This window comes from Quercus lobata, chromosome 11, assembly GCF_001633185.2.
Source record: "Quercus lobata isolate SW786 chromosome 11, ValleyOak3.0 Primary Assembly, whole genome shotgun sequence".
NCBI lineage: Eukaryota > Viridiplantae > Streptophyta > Magnoliopsida > Fagales > Fagaceae > Quercus > Quercus lobata.
Genome location: NC_044914.1, coordinates 13431973 through 13454367, shown reverse-complemented (window position 1 = coordinate 13454367; position 22395 = coordinate 13431973). Strand labels below are relative to the sequence as shown.

General features: G+C 33.0%; 1 protein-coding gene across 15 annotated transcripts in view; it reads left to right on the top strand.

Moving 5' to 3' along the window:
- Positions 1 to 3253: 3253 nt before the first annotated feature.
- The window catches only part of LOC115968090 (putative disease resistance protein RGA4), a 61204-nt gene continuing 42062 nt past the window's right edge, over positions 3254 to 22395 (top strand). Inside the window, exons 1-19 of one of the 15 annotated variants that reach the window (XM_031087313.1) lie at positions 3254 to 6888; positions 6997 to 7282; positions 7395 to 7551; positions 8215 to 8301; positions 8447 to 8618; positions 8741 to 8936; positions 9264 to 9454; positions 9565 to 9682; positions 10072 to 10186; positions 10276 to 10311; positions 10405 to 10504; positions 10648 to 10707; positions 11022 to 11108; positions 11334 to 11501; positions 11588 to 11746; positions 12637 to 12745; positions 13745 to 13857; positions 14635 to 14837; positions 15176 to 15675. In XM_031087313.1, the coding sequence (XP_030943173.1) occupies positions 3344 to 6766 (3423 nt within the window). In that variant the 5' untranslated portion in view covers positions 3254 to 3343 and the 3' untranslated portion in view covers positions 6767 to 6888; positions 6997 to 7282; positions 7395 to 7551; ... (14 more) ...; positions 14635 to 14837; positions 15176 to 15675. Of the gene's footprint in view, positions 6889 to 6996; positions 7283 to 7394; positions 7552 to 7834; positions 7895 to 8214; positions 8302 to 8446; positions 8642 to 8740; positions 8937 to 9263; positions 9455 to 9564; positions 9683 to 10037; positions 10187 to 10275; positions 10505 to 10614; positions 10708 to 11021; positions 11109 to 11333; positions 11502 to 11587; positions 11747 to 12636; positions 12746 to 13744; positions 13858 to 14615; positions 14838 to 15175; positions 15705 to 22395 lie in introns of those variants that run through there. The other 14 variants (XM_031087309.1, XM_031087310.1, XM_031087315.1 and 11 more) reach the window with 14 other exon arrangements.

Here is a 22395-nt window from a genome sequence, read left to right as displayed (position 1 = left end):
TTTTTGTATCAAGTAGGCAAGTGGGTCATTAAGTACTTAGAGTCCACGTATTTTATGAAGAAAGTAAACTAGCTAAATGGGCTCATTAGGCTAAAAAGGGGATTCCGAACGCTAATAAAAGAACAATTTTTTTTTTTTTTTTTTTGCAAAATTGTGCTTCGAATTCTAAAAACCTTGTTTTTAAGAAAACTAATGGCTACTCATAGAAACTTTTCACGAAGAATGTTTAAATGAGCAGAAGATGTTTTTGCTCCTAAGAAGTTAATTTGAAGTTCAAATGGGTAGAATGAATTTTTTTTTTTCTTTTTTTTCAGTTTTAATAAAATTCTAAAGAATTTCAAAACTTGTTTTATGAAATTTGTGGGGAAAAAAAACTAAGAATGAAACTATCAATGTGTTATGTGTGGTTTTTCCTATCAAAAAAAAAGTGTGGTTTTTGATATCTAGATTACTTACAATAGCTTTGAGTGTAATGGTTTCATATCAAATCAATGAACTAACTCAAATCTTGTTCATAGATGATAGAGCAACTGACACACATCCAAAGTCACTATCCAACGATTAAACTAAACAAATATAATCTTAAAGTTTTGTTATGGAAAGGGTATTGATTCTCAAGAAAGAAAAATCACCCTATGCTGACTTTTCTCAATAACAACTTCATCAAACTCCTTGTCCATCAAATGTAGAAATATGTCTGTATTTGGAGGTGCATTTCATCATGTAATTACTAACAAAAGGTTTTTGTAATCATGGAGTTAAATATATAAGGTAAAATACTTCAATAGAGATCACATTTTCAAAATGTGTTACATGGAAACTTATTTATGGTACTGTCATGTTGAATACATCCGATATATGATTCAAACTATGAACAGTCTATATTTATCTCTTTATATAATTGTAATATTAATTTGTAATTGATTCCTTTTATATAACTTCAGATATACCCTGTTAGGCATATGTAACTGAGAGAGAATGAATAAATTTAGTTGAGGTTGCACAATCAATAAAAAATTGAAATAACTGCTTTTTATTCGTGATGTCAAATAAAAAAAATTGTCTAGTGATTAAGTGTGCATTTTGATTAAAAAAAATTTGTTCATCTGTTGAAATTGGCAAAAGTATCATTATACTTTGTATATTATTAACAAAATATAAATAAAAGAAAAGTCCAAAATAATTATTTCTTAATACATTTTCATTTAATCATCTAATAAAATAGAACTTGATGTTTTAAAAAAAAAATCATTTATTATTGATTTTGCATAATTTCGCAACAATTTCCTTGTACAACACTTAAACTTTGTTAAAAAAATCATTTTCCATGTTATTGTGAAATCTAATTTTTCCAAGATTCATAAGTAAAAAAAAAAAAAAAAAGTTAAATATTAAAGTTAACTTTCCTATAATCTATAATTCAAATAAATTTTTATATTTTAAATGTCCAATATTATTCTACTAAATATAACTTATTAGTGTTGCCAAGTAAAAGGAAAAATTAAAATTGAAAGATTCCAAACATACAGAGTTTGAAAATAGAAAGCCTCAATTGCTTAGCATTATGTTATATAATATGTCCAATATTTTTCTAACGTATTCCCAAGTTAAAAAAAAAAAAAAAAAAAAAAAAAAAAAAAAAAAAATCGGTTATGTAAACCAAAGAGCAGCAAAATAGCACCTAAATCTCGAAGTCCCAAACTATTAATTTTGGATAACAAACAACTAAACAGTCAACACATAATCACTCTAATAAAAAAAATAAAAAAAAAATCAAAAAAATCAAAAACACAATCATTTGACTTGGAAAAAAAAAAAAAACAAAATGATACTAGTAACACTTTAATTAGTGTTTTCTTTTTAATATATAATTTTTAGTTTATTTTTTTTATTATAAAAAGGGATTTACGTTTTGGTAGGGATCATTGGCCACAGGAATGGGTTGGATGATCAATTTATTTTTTGGGAAATAAATTCAATTTATAAATTTTCAATTGTCATATTTGAGATTTGGACTAAAGTGAAACTGTTAGCTAATTTGATTCTTTTCCGCTCCAACATCTTTCTTATATTTCCAAAAGATTTTATTTATTTATTCCAAGAGACAAATCAATTGCTGCAGTTATGAATTTTAAGGAGAGTCTTGTCCATCGGTGCCTTATCAAAGCTTAACAATATCTCCACAAAATGCTCATCCTTCAGCCAAACCGATTCAAAGCGAAAGGGTCTATTTTTTTTCGATAGAACCTTAATTTCTTGTCATTTAAAACTAGTCAAAGGGGTTTATGTCATGATCGGAAGTTGACAATATAGGACAACATTAAAAATAGGATAATATACTATCTATATAAGATTTACATTATAAATTAAATAAATGCATGCTACACTTTTATCCAGATGTATATAATAATAATTTTTCTAAAAAATATATTATTATCAATATGACTTGATTGTAGATAAGATAATATAAAATAATCCTCATATAATAATATAATCACCGACGTCTTAATAGAAAAACTAAAATCTACAATCAGAATCTTTATGGCCTGTGTATATATTAATCTTAAAACTAAAATATAATATATGGCTAGTTCTTTGTCTATGTACATCAATTAGTTGGTATTTTTTAGTGTTCACTCTTGGTGCATTGGTTACCTCACAAGTATATACTTATGGGAAGTAAGGGTTAGAGTTTAAGTCTTTACTTTTCATGAAAGAGTTTTACACACATATATGCTTAAATTAGGTAAGAGTAAAATTTTTACCTTAAAAAAAAAAAAAAAAAACTCCTCTCCATTGTAACTATCCAAACATTAAAATAAAAAAAATTGCAATTTGTCACCAATGCCCCACTAACAGTCATTCAAAACTTGGTGCTTCTCTATCATTTAGCTCAAAAAAAGAAGAAAAAGAATTGTGAATCCAATAATCATATGTTTACATGCATTTAATCAAATTGAAAAACTCAATTATACTTCTTTAATCATCACGCGGAATCATTACCGACCGACAGTCAAATGTTCACATGCATATAGCAATGGAGCGTTAGTATTAAATTTGCAAATTGTCACTAAAGGTCCCGACTCCGAGAACAGTTATTAAAAACTTTATTTACTTACTTTTGACAGTAAACGGTAATATGTTAAAACGCTTGAAAAACTCAAATATACTTCTTTATTCTTCACGCGGAATCATCATCAATCAGTGCGATTAAAGAAGCGAAAATTGAGCAGTGTTGCCTTTACAAAACTTTAATCTTCTTTCTTTCTTCCTACCACATTTCATCCTTGTTTTTTCAGCTTTCTTGTCTATCTCAGTGTTTTCTTTCACCCAACAAGAAGAAATGGCCGATGCAATCCTCTATGGCGTTGCGCGGACGATCATTGTAAGCTTGGGCTCCTCCACTCTCCAACAGGTTGGATCAATCTGGGGTTTCGAAGATGACCTCGAAAAAATGTCAAACACTGTTTCCACCATTCAAGCTGTTCTTGGGGATGCAGAAGAGCAGCAGGGCAGTAACCATCAAGTCAAGAACTGGCTTATGAAGCTCAGAGAAGCAGTTTTTGATGCGGATGACTTGTTGAGCGAGTTCTCCACTCATGTGTTGCGGCAAAATGTGATGGGCGGTGGTAAAATGACCAAGAAGGTACGCGTTTTCTTTTCTAGCTCAAATCAACTTGCTTTTGGTTTTAAGATGGCTCGCAAAATAAAGGCTATGAGGGAGAGGCTTAATGATATAGCAAAGGATAGGAACAATTTCCAGTTGGTAGAGCGTCCTTTAGGGACAGCAGTTGTGACTAGGAAGAGGGACCAGACTCACTCATTTGTACGTGAAGAAGACGTTATCGGGAGGGAGGAGGATCGGAAGGCCATCATAGGTCAATTGTTGGACTTTGATGTGGAGGAGAACGTTTCGTTCATATCCATAGTAGGAATTGGGGGGTTAGGGAAGACCACACTTGTTCAATATATATACAATGATGAGAAGGTCAAGGCTTATTTTGAGTTGCAGATGTGGGTGTGTGTCTCTAATGACTTCGATGTGAAAACCATTGTTGAAAGGATAATTACATCTGCAACTGGAAAAAAACCTGAGAACCTTGATATGGATCAATTGCAAATTGAACTTCGTGATAAGCTCAGCCAAAAGAAGTACTTACTTGTATTGGATGATGTTTGGAATGAGGACAAAGAAATATGGTGTAATTTGAAAACACTTTTGTTGGATGGCTCAAAGGGAAGTAAGGTGGTGATAACTACACGGAGCAATTTGGTTGCAGATATTACCGGCACAATGCAGTATTTTCTAAAAGGTTTGTCAAAGGATCAATCTTGGTCTTTATTGAAACAAATGGCTTTTGAAAAAAAGCAAGATACTATCAATCCTAACTTTGAAGCAATTGGAAGAGACATTGTAGAAAAATGCTGTGGTGTGCCTCTTGCTATAAAGGCAATAGGAAGAGTATTATACAACAAAAGGACAGAATCTGAATGGTCATATATAAAGGATAAAGAACTCAAAAATGTAATTAAGCTAAAGGATGATATTTTTCCTGTTTTAAAATTGAGTTATGATCATCTCCCACCACATTTAAAGTGTTGTTTTGCATATTGTTCGTTGTTTCCCAAAGATTATTTGATTGAGAAGTTGACATTGATACGATTATGGATAGCACAAGGATTTATCCAATCACAAGAAGAGAACTTACAATTAGAGGATATTGCCAATGAGTACTTCGAGGATCTATTGTGGAGGTCCTTCTTCCAAGTAGTAGAAGAAGACAATGGCATGTTCATGAACTTTAAAATGCATGACTTAATCCACGATCTTGCACAGTCGATTTCAAGTATTGAGTGTACACTGGTTAATTCTAATGCAAAACATGTCAACGAAAAAGTTCGTCATATGTCATTCCCTTTTTACAATGATTCATTCTTTGGAGAGAATTTAAACTCATTGGTTAAAGCAAACAAGATACGAACATTCATTTTGACATCCCATAAATGGAACGATCCAGTGGAAGTGGATGAATCAACTCTCAGAAAACTTATTTCTGCTTTTGGATATATCCGTGCATTAGATCTACATGGCTTAAAAATTAAGACGTTGCCAAATATCATAGGTAAGTTGATGCATCTAAAGTACCTTGACCTTTCCAAGAATGATATTGAGGTTCTCCCTGGTTCTATTACGAGATTGGTGAATCTGCACACATTGAAACTCCAATATTGTGAGAAACTTAAGGAGTTACCAATAGACATTCAAAAATTGGTCAGCCTCAAGCATCTTGATATAAAGTCATGTTACAATTTGACTCATATGCCATATGGAGTTGGGCAGTTGACTTCTCTTCAAACATTATCCTTATTTGTTGTTAGTAAGGACCCCATAGGTTCCTCCAAGCGCTGTGGTGGACTAGCAGAATTGAACAAGCTAAATGATTTGAGAGGAGAAATAGAGATTACAGATTTGGAATTGGTGAAAGATGCTATCTCGGAAACAAAGGCTGCAAACTTGAAGGAGAAGCAGCATCTCAGTGACTTGTCATTAAGATGGAATTCTAGGCTTGATGATGTTATCAACGCTGGTGATGATGAAAATTTGTTAGATGGCCTACAACCACCCCAAAATTTAAAATATTTGTTTGTACTATTGTACGGGGGTGTGAGATTTTCAATTTGGCTTTCTTCGCTAACAAAACTTACTGAATTATATATACACTGTTGCAATAAATGCCAACATTTGCCACCATTGTATCAACTCCCATCTCTTCGAAAGATATCTCTTTGGGAAATGCAGAGTCTAGAGTACATATCAGACTTGGATATCACCAATGAAGTCTCTGCTTCATCATTGACAACATTTTTCCCATCCCTGGAGTCACTTACGCTAGTAGCATGTCCTAATCTAAAGGGATGGTGGAAGAGGGATATTGTTGATAACGGCGATGCAACAATAATGACATCCACATCATCATCATGGAGTCATCAGTATCACCAACACATGTCACTGCCTTCCTTTCCCTGTCTTTCTGACTTGAATATAACTTATTGTAGTAAGTTGACTTCCATGCCGCCGTTTCCATATCTCGAAAAACTGCTTGATTTGATAGGGGTTAGCGGGAAGGCATTGCAACAAACAATGGCGATGAAGATGAATACGGCAGGAGCTTCTTCACTTTCCTCCTCCATCCCTCCTCTCTCCAAATTAAGGAAATTGCGTTTGTCGGAGATGCTAGACAAAGAGCCTCTGCCAGAGGAGTGGCTTCAAAACCTAACTTCTCTCGAGGAATTAAATATTTTGAGGTGCTCTACATCTCTGTCTCAAATTCTGAGACATCTCACCTCTCTTAAGGAGCTGAGCATTGTGGACTGCGAGGAAGTTGATCTATTTAGTGATGCGGACGATGATGGTACAAAATTTCAACATGTTAAGTGCCTTCAGTCTCTGTCTTTCTCAAATATTTCTAAACTCGAATCTCTTCCTGCATATCTTCAATCCGTTACTACTCTCCAAAAACTCTCGATTTACAATTGTCCCAGCTTGATGACTTTACCGGAATGGATCGGCAACCTCACATCACTTCAATACCTTGAAATTGAAGTTTGCCCTAATTTGACATCCCTTCCCGAAGGGATGCATCGCCTCACCTCGTTACAGTTCCTGAGGATCAATAATTGTCCCCACTTAAAGCAAAGATGCCAGAAGGAAATTGGAGAGGATTGGACAAAGATTGCCCACGTCCCAAAATATTCCATTTGGTAAACGAGCTGTTGCTGCGGGACTCGCTGATATTGGAGTAACATTGTATTGGCAAGCCTAAAATTTCTCATGTCCCAAAATATTCCAACAAATTTCGGGTTTAACTACAGATATGCTTCCACTAGGTATGTCCTTTCTACATTTCATTTTTCAGCAATAATTGAACTTCTTTTTTACTGTTTATCTTCTTCAATGCCGATGATTTTGCAATTTATATGCAATTCCATATGCAGAATTTCAGAAGCAAACTACAAAGATGAGTCAAGGGGTTGCCCAAAATTGATCACGTTTGGAGCGGGTGCATCTGATCAAACATCAATTCTTTTCGGTATAAGTTTAATAATTGATCTCAAATCTTTATACAAACAGCAATTCCACTGTTTGTCCTCCGGCTCTTTCTTCTCCTCCAATGAGAAGAAATGTTTGAGTAGACCTGAAGAAGCAATTAAAGTCTAGAAAAAGCTCGGGCCTTATAATTAGTTCTTGTTGTACGCTTTTGGCCTCTCTAATTTTCAAAATGTAAGTGTCGATTACCTCCTAATTATTTTTTTCCCCCTTAATTTATAAAGATGGTCTTTCTAGATATTATGACTTGACAAGGTGATTTACTTGGTTGGGTTGTTGATTTAAGTGCATAAAGCCACAAAGAGATTGAAATGTGCGATGCTAGCCGCATGGTTCCTACATTCCAAGTGCTGTGCTGAAGATGAAACCTGATCTTGATCCAAGCAAAGGTGGAACTTGGAAGGCCTGAGTTCTATTTCGAATATGGAGAATATCCTGAACAGGTCATTACTACATTTGCACTTATTTTTGGATGTTGTCATGTATTGTTTATGTAATTTTTTTGTTTCAAGGTATTTATCCTCACCTAAGTTATTTTACTTATTTTTTTGCGCTTATTTCATTAAGTTATTCTTTGTTTGTGACCCCTTTATTTTTTAATATCAATGACTTCTTTTCTTATTTGTTTTTTCTTTCCTTTCTTTGGTTATCAGTTCTTTGCTAATATTATAATTAATAAAAACAAAATGCTAGGCCAAATGCTTTATCTTGTTTACCATATTACAGGCATGAAATAGAAAGGCTGAGCAATATCTGGCTGACTTTGGTATTCCATACACAATTATAAGCTACGGTGTTTCTATCCATTTTTATTTCATCCGTGTCTTATGAAATACTATCAACAATATAGTTGACCTAAGATTTAAGGGGAGGAAATCAATTTGCTTGACTTTTTCACCTATATGATGCTTGGATGATGGCTGACAATGTACATTTCAACTCAATGGGGATAAATGGGACAAGTTATTTAATTTTGCATGCAACATTACAAGTTCCATAATCTACATGATCTTCTTCTTTTTATTGAAATTCTCAAACTTATGTTTGCTAGAATGATGTTAGAGGACCATAGCTTGGTGCTAACACTCTTACCTTTTTGAAAATAGCTTTATTTTTAGGAGGGTGATACTTGGGATGTTCAAACACTACTTTCTGGAGCATCAGTCTTTTGTTCATATCAGAATATTGCTAAGGTAAAGTTATTTAATTTTTTCTCACTATAGTTGTTTTGCTAGTTAAATAGGTTAGGGGAAAACAAAAAACGGGACTAAAGAAATGTGTTACCTAGTTGTAAACAAGTCCCTTCTTTTCTACTAATTTCTTGTTTTTTTGTCCCAGCTTGATAACTTTACCGGAATGGATCGGCAGCCTCACATAATTTAAAACCTTGTAATTGACGATTGCCCCAATCTGACATCACTTCCCGAAGAAATGAGTCGCCTCACCTCTTTACAGATAATAAGCATCATTGGTTGCCCCCATTTGGAGAAAATATGCCAAAAGGATACTGGTGAGGACTGGAATAAGATTGCTGTATGTATCATTATAACCATTGATCAGAGAGTTTTTTTTCCTTTTTAAACTTTTTTTTCTTCACTTCTTATGTTTGGGAAATCTATTTGCTTTTTTCAGGTAATCTTCTCCCTTACTCCAATATGATAAATCAATCTGAATTGTTCTTGTCTATTGAAAAGGAAAAGAACAAACTCTATTGACCCATATATAGAAGCAATTGAAACCTTGGAAAAAAGCCTGGGTCTCATTATCTAGGTTTTTGAAGGAGAAGAAGAAGATTTTGAAGGGAAAGAAGTGAGAAAAGAAGAAAAGCGTAAGTATCATTATTTGTTTTTCCATTTACTTTCAAATTGGATCTGATTAATTTATTTTGATTTTAACTGTTTTTATGTAAAAAAATTGAAAATTTTGTATAAATCACTTATGGCTTTCTTTTAAAATATTATACATTTTAAACAAATATAGTTGGTGCTTGTTTTGAAACATTGGGGCTTTGTAGTTTTCAACAACTAAGTGGCGATTCCCTTCTTTTTCTTCTGTTTAAAAAAAAAAAAAAATCATTTTAGATATGATTTCTTCACATGTTAAGTATTGATAAGATGATTTACATGGTGGGTTTATTGATTTCATTCATAAACAGATTGGAAGGCTAATAAAAGAGTCCAACAACGTTTCTAGAATAAATGATAGTTGCCATTGATGATAAAGTGGGAATTCAGACTTGGCAAACGAGTTGTTTTTGTGGGACTTGCTAATGTTAGAGTAACATTGTGTTTGAAAATCATTGCAAATAACTAAATTCTTGTTCAACAACTGATATGCTTCCAATGGGTATGTACTTCTACATATTTTTTTTCAGCACTCATTGCACTTCTTTTTTTTATTCTTTATCTTCTTCAATGCTGATGTTTTTGCAATTTATATGCAATTCCACATGCAAGCACACTACAAAGAATTGAATAGGAGTCAAGGAAAACAATAGAGGGCAGCCCAAAATTGCTCACATCCTCAAACTAATATTGGGTGCGGATGAATTTGGTCAATCATCAATCTTTTTTGGTATAAGTTTAATAATTAATCTCAAATCTGTTTACAAACACCAATTCCATTGTTTTTCCTCTATTTCTTCTTTCTTCTTCTATTTCCTCTTTCTATTCCCTTTATTTATTTATTTATTTATTTTTTGTCCGAATGAAAAATGTTTGAGTTGATCTAAATATGAAGAAGCAATTGAAGCCTAGAAAAAGCCTTGGCTTCATAACTGGTTCTTGTTGAACACTATTGGGCGCTGCAATTTTCAATATTTAAGTACTGATTACCTTCTTTTTTTTTTTTTTTTTAAATTATTTAAGATGGTCTTTCTAGATATTATGACTTGATAAGATGATTTACTTGGCTGGTTTATTGATTTAAGTGCATAAAGAGATTGACATGAGGGATGCCTGCAGCATAGTTCCTATAATTCAAGTGCTGTGCCGAAGATGAAACCTGATCTTGATCCAAGCAAAGGTGGAACTTGGAAGGACTGAGTTCTATTTCGAAGATGGAGTGTATCCTAAACAGGTCATTAGTACATATGCTGATTTTTGGATGGTGTCATGTTTTAATTTCAATATTCTTCCTATTGTTGATGTAATTTTTTTCCTTCTTAGGTTGATTGGATTGGGCAGAAAACCAAATAGATGCTGGTGGAGTTTTTGCTCTTCTCATCTCCACTTAGTTGAATTCTGTTTCAACAGTTTTTTATTTTATTTTTTTGAGTTATATGATTTATATGATAGCTAAGGCTACGGGAGCGAAGCAAAATTTGTTGGTTGGCTCTATGGGTGGAACAAACCCAAATTGACACTTGAAAATAGCTTAGGTGACCACAATATACTGGTTCGTGACCCCTTAATTTTTTAAATGACTTCTTTTCTTATTTTTTTTCTTCCCTTTCTTTGGTTATTGATTCTTTGCTAATATTATAATTAATAAAAACAAAATGCTAGGCCAAATGCTTTATCTTGTTCACCATATTACAGGTGTGGAATAGAAAGGTTGAGCAATTTTTGGTTGACTTTGGTATTCCACACAATCATAAGGTACCGTGTTTCCATCTATTTCTTATTTCCTCAGTGTAATGTGATATATACTATAAACAATATAGTCGACTTAAAAAGGTGGGGAAAACCAATTTGGTTGACCTTTTCACCTATATGATGCTTGGATGATGGCTGACAATGGACATTTATACTCAATGAGTATAAATGGGATAAGTATTCAATTTTGCAACATTACAAGTTCCATAATCTACATGATCTTCTTCTTTTTATTGAAACTCTCAAACTTATGTTTGCTAGAATGATGTTATTGAGGACCATAGCTTGATGCTAACACTCCTACATTTTGAAAATAGCTTTATTTTTAGGCGGGTGATACTTGGGATGTTCAAGCACTACCCTCTAGAGCATCCGTCTTTTGTTCATATCAGACTATTGCTAAGGTAATCAGTTATTTAGTTCTTTCTCACTATAGTTGTTTTGCTAGTTAAACAGGTTGGCTGTTTAAAAGTCTTAAAATTGAATGCCTCATAAAAGCAAAATAACATAACAATAGCTTGCGGTTGGGGGAAAACAACAAAGGGACTAAAGAAATGTGTTACCTAGTTCAATTTTATTGTAAACAAGTCCCTTGTTTGATACTAATTTATTGTTTTTATGTCTAACAGTGTCAGGAAATCTAGAGAGCCCCTGCTGAAATATTGTTGCAATGGGAAAAAATTTTGCAAGGAAAAAATGAACACCAAAGCTTTCTTTCTCCAATGATCTCTAGAAGAAGTTATTTAGAACTCAAAAAAAAAAAAAAAAAAAAGCTTGCAGTTGGGGGAAAACAAAAGGTACTAGAGAAATATGTTACCTAGTTCAACTCTATTGTAAACAAGTCCCTTGTTTTCTACTAATTTCTTGTTTTTCTGTCCATCAGTGTCAGGAAATCTGGAGAGCCCCAGTTGAAAATATTGTTGCATTGGGAAAAAGATTGCACAAGGAAAAAATGAATACCAAGCTATCTTTCTCCATTGTTCTCTAGAAGAAGTTATTCTGGACTCCGAAAAAAAAAATCCGACTTTAGTTCAAATCAAAGGTGCTGATCCTGATATTTCCCTTTTCCTCTAGAATTTTGAAATTGGCCTCCACTGATTAACTAGAGAATTCGAAAAAGCTTCAGCTTTTTCCTCTCCAAAGGGGAATGTGCCATTGATTAGACTACTTACATTACTGAGTTTGTGAGTTTTTATATTAAAGGAGTAGAAAGGATAAACCAGTCTTTTGGGAAGGAAAAGAAAGGAAAGAATTAATAGTGTCCATTTTGTTGTGTTGTTCTGTCATCAAATTATTTTTACTATTTTTATTTTTCTATACAAGTTGGAAATATTTTCTTGCCATATTAGCCATTATCAACAATTATGAATACAAAATACCCCAAAGTTATGAAGGTCAACCCAATTAGTGAGATAAATCAAGTGGTCTGAATATAAGAAGGGGGAAATTGAAGGTCGAAGAGGAACAACCGATTAACTCATTATATTTGATGAAGACTTGTGAAGTTTTTGATTATTGTAATAACCTTGTAGAAGGGTGAAGAATTTGCTAACATAAAAACCTCCTCCTGCCTGTGTTATTCTTTCTTATTTTCCACTTGAAATGGCATATTTTGGCACTAGATGGCACGGAAGTAATAATATATATATAGTCATGATTAGCTTTAGTATCCTTATGATTACACTATGGATTTTGACACCTTCAGTGCGCTAGAACCATTGTTGAGTTTCAACTTTCTCTTGGTTAACTGGTTCATATGGGTATACTATCCAAAACAAATTCAAGTTTATAGTGTCTTTTAGGTATCATACAAAGGGTTTAGGGTTATTAATGAATTGAGGAGGGCATACTATCTAGAACATTTAGTTTTCTTTGCTTTTCCCCTGCTTATGTTTTGGATGATTTATTTACAATTTCATATTCGATATGCAGAAATATTTTGAAGCACAAAGCAAACTTTGAAAGGGTGCCAGCAGTAAACTGGGGACGATTAGTAAAATTTGCTCACTTGAAGTTTGGAGGGAAGGAACCTGTCCATCAGGTATATGTTTAATTATTTATCCTATTCTTCTTAGAACTCTTATGCTATTTTCTTTTGATGGGAAACATTTCAATTGATCTCATACGCAAGATAAATTGAGACATAGGAAAAACCTGTCCATCAGAGTTGGTGCTTATTCAATCTGTTAGAGCTGTGTAATTGTGCAACAAATCAGCTATTGAAGCATAGTGAAATCAAGTTTTCATAGCTTACAATCGTAGCTTGGTTCATAAGGCGTACAAGAACAAGAGTTGAAATTATAGATGTAATGAACAATGGAATACATACATAGGTGTCTCCAAGGTTATAGTTACTTTTAGGCTGCATCCATAGGTGTCTCCTTTTCTGTCATCCTCAAAGTTCTAAAATTTAAGATTCTTTCTTGGTTTTTTGTTGCGTTAAAGATTCATTGGCCTTCTCCAATGAATTTGGGATTCATAGTGGTGATTATAGCTGTTGAAGAAAAGTATGTGAGTTGGTCTTCAACATCTGCCATTGTACTGCTGTAACAATCAAAAGTGTTAAGGATTTTAAATTTGAGATTTGGCTTGAGGAATAGCTGGTTGTGGTTAAATTTCAGAAGAGCACAGATATATATATATATATATATATATATATTAGTGAGTCTATTTGGCACCTTAAGGTTGCCTTTTGCCTTTGAAGTCACCTTGGGTTAGGTGTTGCGCCTTAAATCAACAGACCTTTTCTAGTAATTTTAAGGTATCAGGCATCATGCATCTTAGTGCATTGATAATTAGGTATATGGTTAAAAACTCTGCAGAATGATGGAAACAAGATAGTAAGGAATAAAGGGAAAAAAATGGTGAAGAGAAGAGATAAGATTTCCTTAGAATCAAAAGAAGACCTTTTTGATGTTTCAACAAGATAAAAATTACAAGAATCTTATTGTCAATTAAGGACAACCACATAAATTTCTTAATTATCCTTATCTTGCTTCCGTAAATGGCCATACCTTCTGATATAGATTTGAATATGTAGAAACAGTTTGAAGCACAAAGCAAACATTTGAAAGGGTGCCAGCAGGAAACAAGGAACAGCTGCTAAAAATTGCTCACACCCTGGGGGTTGGTGGGGATGAACCTGTCCATCAGGTATGTGCTTAATTATTTATCCTCTTCTTCTAAGAAACTCTTGGGCTATTTTCTTCTAATGAGTGACATTTTTGTTGATCTCATATGCAAAACCAATTGAGGCACAGGAAAAACCTAGTGTTCTATTATTTTAATGTCTCATTTCTAGTAGTTGTAGTGCATCTTCCATTGTTATCACTAATCACAAGCCAAAATAAATTGTAAATTAATGTTATTGAAAGAGAGGTTGTATTTGATATGGAAGAAGAGTACATATATTAAACTTGTATGTTAGGTTTAGGGTCCTTCATTGTTATGACCCTAGTGTCCTGTATGGATTAAGCGTAAGCTTAACCATGGTATATAAGCTCTTGGGCATCCTTCCTTTGGAAGCCGGTTTTTATGGGTGAGTTCTACCTATGGATTTGTATCAATCACTTTTGAAAAATGCTAAGTTATCCAAAAAAAAAAAACTTTTGGACATGTACTTATGCATTGGCATGTTGTGGCTCTGTAGACTCCTATCTGATAGTGAGCATTGTGTGGTATGTTTGGTTCATCTGTTCTGTATTCTTTTATGTTTATTTATGACCTATTGATCACTCTCTCTCTTTGTCTCTGTTCATGCAAGTGGCTAGTGACGATCAAGTTTATATTAAGTAAATATTATTGTTTGTTCTTAATTTTGAGACAAGTTTTTATTCTCATACTCTTATGTCCTCCAATCTGTGATCAAATTGAAATTTAGTCTTTGTTTAATAATCTTAACTCTAATGTAGTCATCTCCTATTACTGTAGGAAACTTTAGCTTTACAAGATAACTTGCACTGAAATATGCTGGAGCCGTTGTCATGGATTTTGTGTTCAAAAAAAAATCCAAAGAAATATAACATCACTTGTGAACATTATGAAGCTGCATAAACATGGGTGGATGCTATAAATGGCTGGGACTTCCTTGCTATGAGTTCAAGTGCAAGATGTGCACATTATGTTACAAACATGTAAGCATGAACTTCATTTTTGATTTAATTGATGATCATGCAATGCATTCATTTCTTTCTTCTTGGTTGTCTTGATAATTAAGATGAGTGATATATATTAGAGAACTCTCCATCTTGTTCCCGAGTGGGGAGAAAGTACCACTCCAATTGAGCTACAAAATGCAGTCATTGTATGATATAAATAAAGACACATGCATAAGTAGGAAAGTTTTCATGTTTCTATTTGAATTCATAGTTAGGTATGAGTACTTTTTCTATTCGTTGTGATTTATCATTTTCTTTGTTTATAAATTCCTGAATAGCATTTATTAATATTATATATATTACAAATTTTGTAGAGAGAGATTGTGTGGAGGTTTGAGATGAGAGTGAATTCCATGTGCTGTGGTTCCAAGAGCCTTCTCAAATGGGTTTTGCAATATCATTCAGTTTTGCTTGAAGATAATTTGACGATTTTATTGGTTTAAAAAATGCTATGGAAGAAGAGGGTCATGATGCTGATGAGGCAAGCTTGCGGTACGGTTATCTTGAATTTTATACTTGAAAGTTGAAACCAGTCGCGTTGATGTTAACAAGGCTTTTGGTTTGGATGGACCATGACACTTCATTGTGTTGCAGCTGGGGGATTTGCTATTTCAGCTGAGGTTATTAAGCTCTTGTTTGGTGCTTTTGCATTTTATTTTGTTTTGTTGCATACTGTTGACTATGTATTCCATGGTCATGTTATTCTTGTTGTTTCTCGCATTATAGTAATCATATTAAAGAAATATGAAAGGAATAGAACATGTATATATCTGGAGTGGATGTTGTTTTCATTAATAAGCATTTTGGGTATGAATCGAAACATGAGTGAAAATTGGGAACCTCTATTTCATTTCAGTTATAATGTTGTGCTGAAAAAGGGTACTATTTCAATATTATACCAAATGCAACTTCAATAAGAAAGAAACTTTTTAGCTTGAGAGATTTTTTTCTAAGCATCATACCAAATGATAGGATTTAAAAAGTAATTTATATAGAAGTTAAAAACAAAACAAATAGAAAATCCAAATGAGAGCTAAATGGGTTAAAATAGGATGTTCTCCCAAATCCTTGTTGTCTAGTATCTTCCAAAATGTGGTGTATAAAAAATGCTATCTATTCTTTTTTCAATCCAATGGCATTAATGCTAGCATGCCATTTTCCTTTCTTTTGTTTATAGGATAAATTAATATTTTAGTTCTAATGTTTACACTATGTGTCAAATTGGTCTCCAACATTTCAAATGTGTTAGTTTAATTCTTAATCTTTTGGTATCATGTCAAATTAATCCTTATCATTAAATAATTGAGGAAAATTGCTAAAATGGCTAATGGCCAAAAAAAAAGAAAAAAAAAAACTTTATGCCACCTTAGACACTGCGTAGACTGCCATGTGGCCCAAAAAAAAAAAAATTAGAGGTCTGTGTTTTTGTTTCTTCTCAATCATCATATCTAGGTTTCCCTATTTCACCCTTGTATCTTCTAAAGGAATGTTGATTCTGCTTAAGTTAGGGTTGTAATTACTAATTATATATATACTTTTTACTTCAACTGGGTATCAATGTTGTTTGATGGGTTTGGATTATTTTGGGTTGTACTTTCTCTGTAATATGGTAACTGTGTTTCAGTTACTAAACTATGAAACCACACTTAGACCGTCCAAATTTTTGTTAATCTTTGTTAGGGAAAAAAAAAGAAAAAAAAGAAAACGAAAAAAAAAGGAAAGAAAAGAAGTGACAATGTGGATATCTTTCATTGAGCTGAAATATCGGGTTTTTACGGTTCTATGCTTTTAGCCAAGTGTGTGACTAATCATTAGTCTACCCCTTTTTTTTTTTTTTGAGGAACTATCATTAGTCTACCTAACCAAACACAGACACTTCCCCCCCCCCCCCCCCCTTTTTTTCACCATGCGGCAGTCTATGCAGAGGCCAAAGTGGCATAGAAATAATAATAATAATAATATTTTTAATTTTAATTTTGACCAATAGCCATTTATTTATTTATTTTTATCTATCATTTAGCAACAATGACTATTTTGACATAATAATACCAAAAAGCAAGACATTTCCCATAAGTAAGACACTAAATTGACTTGAAAGGATTAAGAACCAAATTGACAAATAATGTAGATGTTAAGAAATAAAATCGTAATTCGCTCTTTTTTATAGAATGAAATCCTTTTGTTTTATTAAGTAAGTACTTTTTACATATTCCTCAAACTCAGAATAGGTCACGATGAACAAGTAAAAATTCCAATCTTTCCAATGAGATTTGGCATGAATCTAAAGGCAGCATATTGTCACAAGGCTAGGCAGCAGCTGTTATGGGTACGAAAGGCTGAAAACTCCTTGTTTGCCTCAAATATGTCAAGTATGCTCGACCTATTGATTTTTGAAGTTTTGTTTTTTATTTCCCATATATATACAGAGGCATCAACACCCTCTTATTTCCATAAAATACGGTTTTAGTCCATTTGAATTTCTTCTCTGTCCCAATTTTGTTACTTATTTCCTCCACTGTCTAGACCCAAAAAATGTGTGAGCATATCAAACTGTCATTTGGTCCATTTAGCGTACTTCGGTCCATTCGGTCTATTTTTGTTCAATTCGGTCTATTTTAGTCCACTTTGATCCGTTCAGTCAATTTTGGTCAAATTCAATCCATTGGTCAATTTTGGTCAATTTGGTCCACTTCGATCTATTTTGGTCCATTTTATTTTATTTTAGTTCAATAAATTCAGTCCATTCAGTCTATTTTAGTTCACTTCGGTCCATTCAATTTATTTTGGTCTACTTGGTACACTTTTGGTCCATTTCGGTCCACCGTCATTGGGTAATGCTGAGTTTCAAGTCTTTCAGATACTAAGTACGACTGGCATGATCTGATGAGCTAGGGCATTACCAACTTGAGAGGGAGAAATCTGAGATCATCTATTTGTAAGATTCCATGGGCCACTGTATTATGTTTGGTCTCATAGAAATGCCATTGTACATATATAATGGGTCACTGGTTTAATTTGAAGATCAGATTTTGAGAATAATTATGAAGGATGTTGGAGGAAGATTAGAGTCTTGAACCAAATATCTGAACAATGTTCTCTGCTATTATTTGGGGATAAATTCTTCTTCTGTGCCAAATATTTGTGTGTATTCTTGATGTTTAGGAGGTGTTCTGTTTTGGTGTAAAATTTTCTATAATATGTTCTAATTTTTCTGCTGGGTTAATTTTTAAGTACACATTTTTTATGGGGTTTTATGGACACATTTGGTATACTATAATAGCTCTTATAATGAACTGATTAATCATTTGTAATAAATATTCCGATATTTGGTTTCATCTTTATTATAGAGAATAATTATTTAGTAGTAGCTACTAATCCTTAACTTGAGGAGTACTTATGCCTTAAATTGAGGAATATATATTCCTCTCTAAAATGACTATAAACTATTCCTTAATACACGTAAGAACTCTTAAAATTAATATATTTTAAGAAAAATACAAACTTTCGATATAAATCATATTTTATAAATTTTTCATAGGTAGTAGCCAAAGTTATGGATAGGAATATATAGTTATTATATTACAAGTTACAACATCTTTTTTTTCCTCAAAATTATTATTCCTAACGTAATTTCTATTAAGTGTACTAAATGTTAGGGATGGCAATTTGTGTTCATGTATTGTGTCAACTCATGATTATTTGACTATATGGGTCAACACTAACCTGACACATTTATTAAACGGTTCAAGATTCTTCAACCCTAGCACAACCTGTTTATTAAACGAGTCAGTCATGTTGACTAATTTTTTAGATTTTATCAAAACAAAAAAAAAAAAAAAAAACAAATTTTAGTATTAATCAAATTGATCTAAACTATGAAAAACTAAACAGATAAAATTTTTTTAATATAAAACGTAGAACTAACAAGTAACTGCATCACAAATAATCATTCAAAACTAAAGCATATCTCAATATCACAAATAATCAATCACAATATGTTAAAGAAAATAAACCACAACAAATAATAAGTTTTTATGTCTAAGGTCTAAATGGTATATTGGTAAAATATCATTTAATCAAACAGGTTAGACAGGTCAAATAGGTTCCATAGGTTGGACACAAACTTGACATGTTTATTAAATAGATTAGTCGTGTCTACCCAAATATGACACGAATCCATTAAACCTTAACCCCAAAATTTGCTAATTTCATGTCGTGTCATGTTGAGTTCGTAGGTGGTGTCGAATTTTGCCACCCCTACTAAACATTTTATAAGAATGTAATCTTTTGAGACAAGTTTTGGACTTAAATGGCCTTTGTGGCATTCTTTAGGCAAGTGTTCAATGTCCCCTATTTCCATAGTTGCATAAGACTCAAAGTGGATTGAATTTCAATTTTTTATTCATTAAAAAAATAGAAAGACAAAAAAAACTCAGATTAATAGACTGCATCTATCATAGGGGTGTCAATGTTTAACATGACCCACGAATACAACCCGAACATGACACAGATTTTTGTAGGTTAGGGTTGGGTCTTAGCGGGTTTGCGTTATAAATGGGTCGACTCGAGAGTGACACGATAAGAAATGTGTCATAAGCAAGTCAACTCATGTGACTCACAATTGACATGTTTGATATGCCAATTTATTCATGTCAACCCGTAATGACCCGTTTAACACAACCTGTTTAACTCGTATGACAAATAAATAGTTAGTTTATTTTAGATTTTTCAATACCTTTTATATCCAACCTATATTTTAAACTTAAAAATAAAATGACAAATTACAAAAACTTATAAGTAATATAATTGCAAGTTGAAACTTTACAAATCCAAAAGAATTTATGGATGATATTCATAGTCATAGTCATGATCAGTCTACTGGTTGTTCTAACTCTTTCAATATTGATACTTAGCATTTGATGAGTTTTATTGAACAATGCAATTTTGAATTTGGCTTGAAGTGTATGTACTTCTTTTGGGATGTAAAAAACTTATCTCTAGATGAATGTTATATTTTTGTTGATCTTTGTTATTTTGATTTGGGTTGAAGTGCATGCACTTCTTTTGGGATGTAAAGAACCTATTTCTAGATAGATGGTACAACATTATGAAGTTAATATCTATTAAGTAATTTGATGTTATTTTGAACTTTTGGATGATGTGTTTTAAGTATTTGATTTTATTACTAACTTTCAAATTGTATGCTTAATAGGTATTTTGATGTTATGAGTTTGTATTAAATTTGTTGTTTATTAAATTTGCAACAATATTAATTAGGTTTTTTTTTTTTTTTTTTTTGAAGCAGGTTAAATGGTTTGAATTTGTGTCAACCAAGCTGTCTTGTTTAATATTAGGCGGGATGAAGTGGGTCATGTTACATTTGTGTCAACTTAACACGATCCGTTTATTAAGCATGTTAAGTGAGTTGTGCTGTGTCAGCCCACTTTATTAATATGTTGTGTTAGGGTTGAAGGGTCATGACCCAATTATTAAATGGGTTGAGTTCGAGTTGAGTCATTTAACCGAATACCCTTACCTCGATACTACACACTAACCCGAATTGACACTTCTAATCTATCATGCAAAAGTTGTAAAATTTGAATTTGGTGTTTACCAATGTTTTTGAACTATTAATCCAACCCCCTTGTCCAAAAATTGATGAGGAAATTTTCATTTATCCACAACAATCATAGTAAGAAACACATAAATTTTATTCAAAAATAGGTTGAAAAATGCAACAAAGATACATGGCAACTGGTAATACTACATACTTGCAGAAAGGATGTGTTCATACAAACACCCCTTATTATTTTATGCATATATTACCTAAAAACTGAAGAAAGGGTACATCTTATCTTATGTTGCAACTCCCAGCACCAACTCTTCCTCCAACTTTACCACTACAACAAGAAGGAAGTTTAGCAATTATGCTATCAAGACACTTAAAGCAGTTATTGCAAGAAAGATCCCTAGTGCATTGGACCATACCATAGAGCTTCTTTGAATCTCCACCTGCTAAGTCTAGCAATTCACCTGCATAGAGTTCAGGGGTGAGAGTTGCTTCTTTTGATAGTTTGCTCAACATCACGACGACAAAGAGCAAGCCCATAAGTTTGGTATGGGTTCAAACCAACTGAACCGAGGCCAAAACCTTGGGGAGGGGTTTGGTTGTAAAGATTACCCAAAAGCACATTTAGGTTTGATCCATATGGGTCATCGGAGGTGAAGTTTCCAGCTTAGCTTAAACAATAATGAAAGACAGGGATGGCTCCAAAAATGGTTTGGAGAAAGAGAGCAAAGGTTAGAAGGTAGATGGTGAAGGTGAACTGTGAAGAAGACATTTTGAGAAGGAAATGAGAAGAAGAGTTATTTTTATAGAAAATCTTAGCTTCAACCTTATTGGAACGTTAAAGAAGCTGACTCTTTCTTGTAAATAATTGTTCAAGTTGGCATTGTACTGTGGTAGTCGTCAAAACTGGGTTGTCCATCTTTGCCAAAGGTCAAGAAGAAGAAGAAGAAGAAGAAGAAGAAAGGGGAATATAAAACTTCACTTTGATCAAGTTAATATCCATTTAAAAAAAAATAACATTATGCATAAAAAATAAATTTATAGATCATGTATGGCACCGAGGTTACCGAACCCAATTGGGCCTTGGATTCAGGCCCAGTAGCACGGCCCACACTTCCAATCTCTTTCTACTCTACCCTCACAAACTACAAGTCCAAGTCTCATCACTTAACCATTGCTTGGCGTAAAGTTCCCAAATAATAAAGAAAGACTGAAATCCGAACACACCATAGCATGCTCGGCAATTTCCAGGAAACATCACTACCGAGCATTATTACTTGAGTTGGAACCAAGTTCCAAGGCCACATTCGCTATATTCCACCCCCACCTAACCACCCACTTACAACTGATGATATTGGACCCCCAATTGCACTAATTAAGGTTGTAATTATAGTCTCCCCACTAATCCAGAGCTATAAATATACGAAGATGAAAAGGAAAAAGGGTTGTGGAGAGGTTCACAAAAAATAGAGAGTAGAGAGAAACAGTGATTCACCAAAAGGATGAATAAACTACGTTGAGTCTCTGTGCCGAGAACAACTCAAAGTAGGAAGTCCTAAGCCCACATTATAAGTAAGTTGTGAGCCCAAGTGAGGTCAAGCCCAACAACCTCATTTTCGGCGCGTACAAAAATTATGGACAAACATCATATACAAATAATAATAAGGACAAAAGTTTGCTACAAACTAGGTCGTAGCCTAAGATTACAACTCCATTCAATATATTTTTATTGGATGTGAATTTTGACAAATCCACTATTAAATTACATTTTTTTTTCTTATATCCTCACTGTTTGTAAAATTTCCAGAAAATTAAAGATCAATAGCTATGCATCAATCTGTTGTTTAAATAGCAAGTTTTTTGTAGTATAACATTATGTATAAAAAATAAATTTATAGATCATATAGTAAATAACATCAGATTAACATAAAATTTGATTTAAAAGTGTAAAGAACATGCAATCCA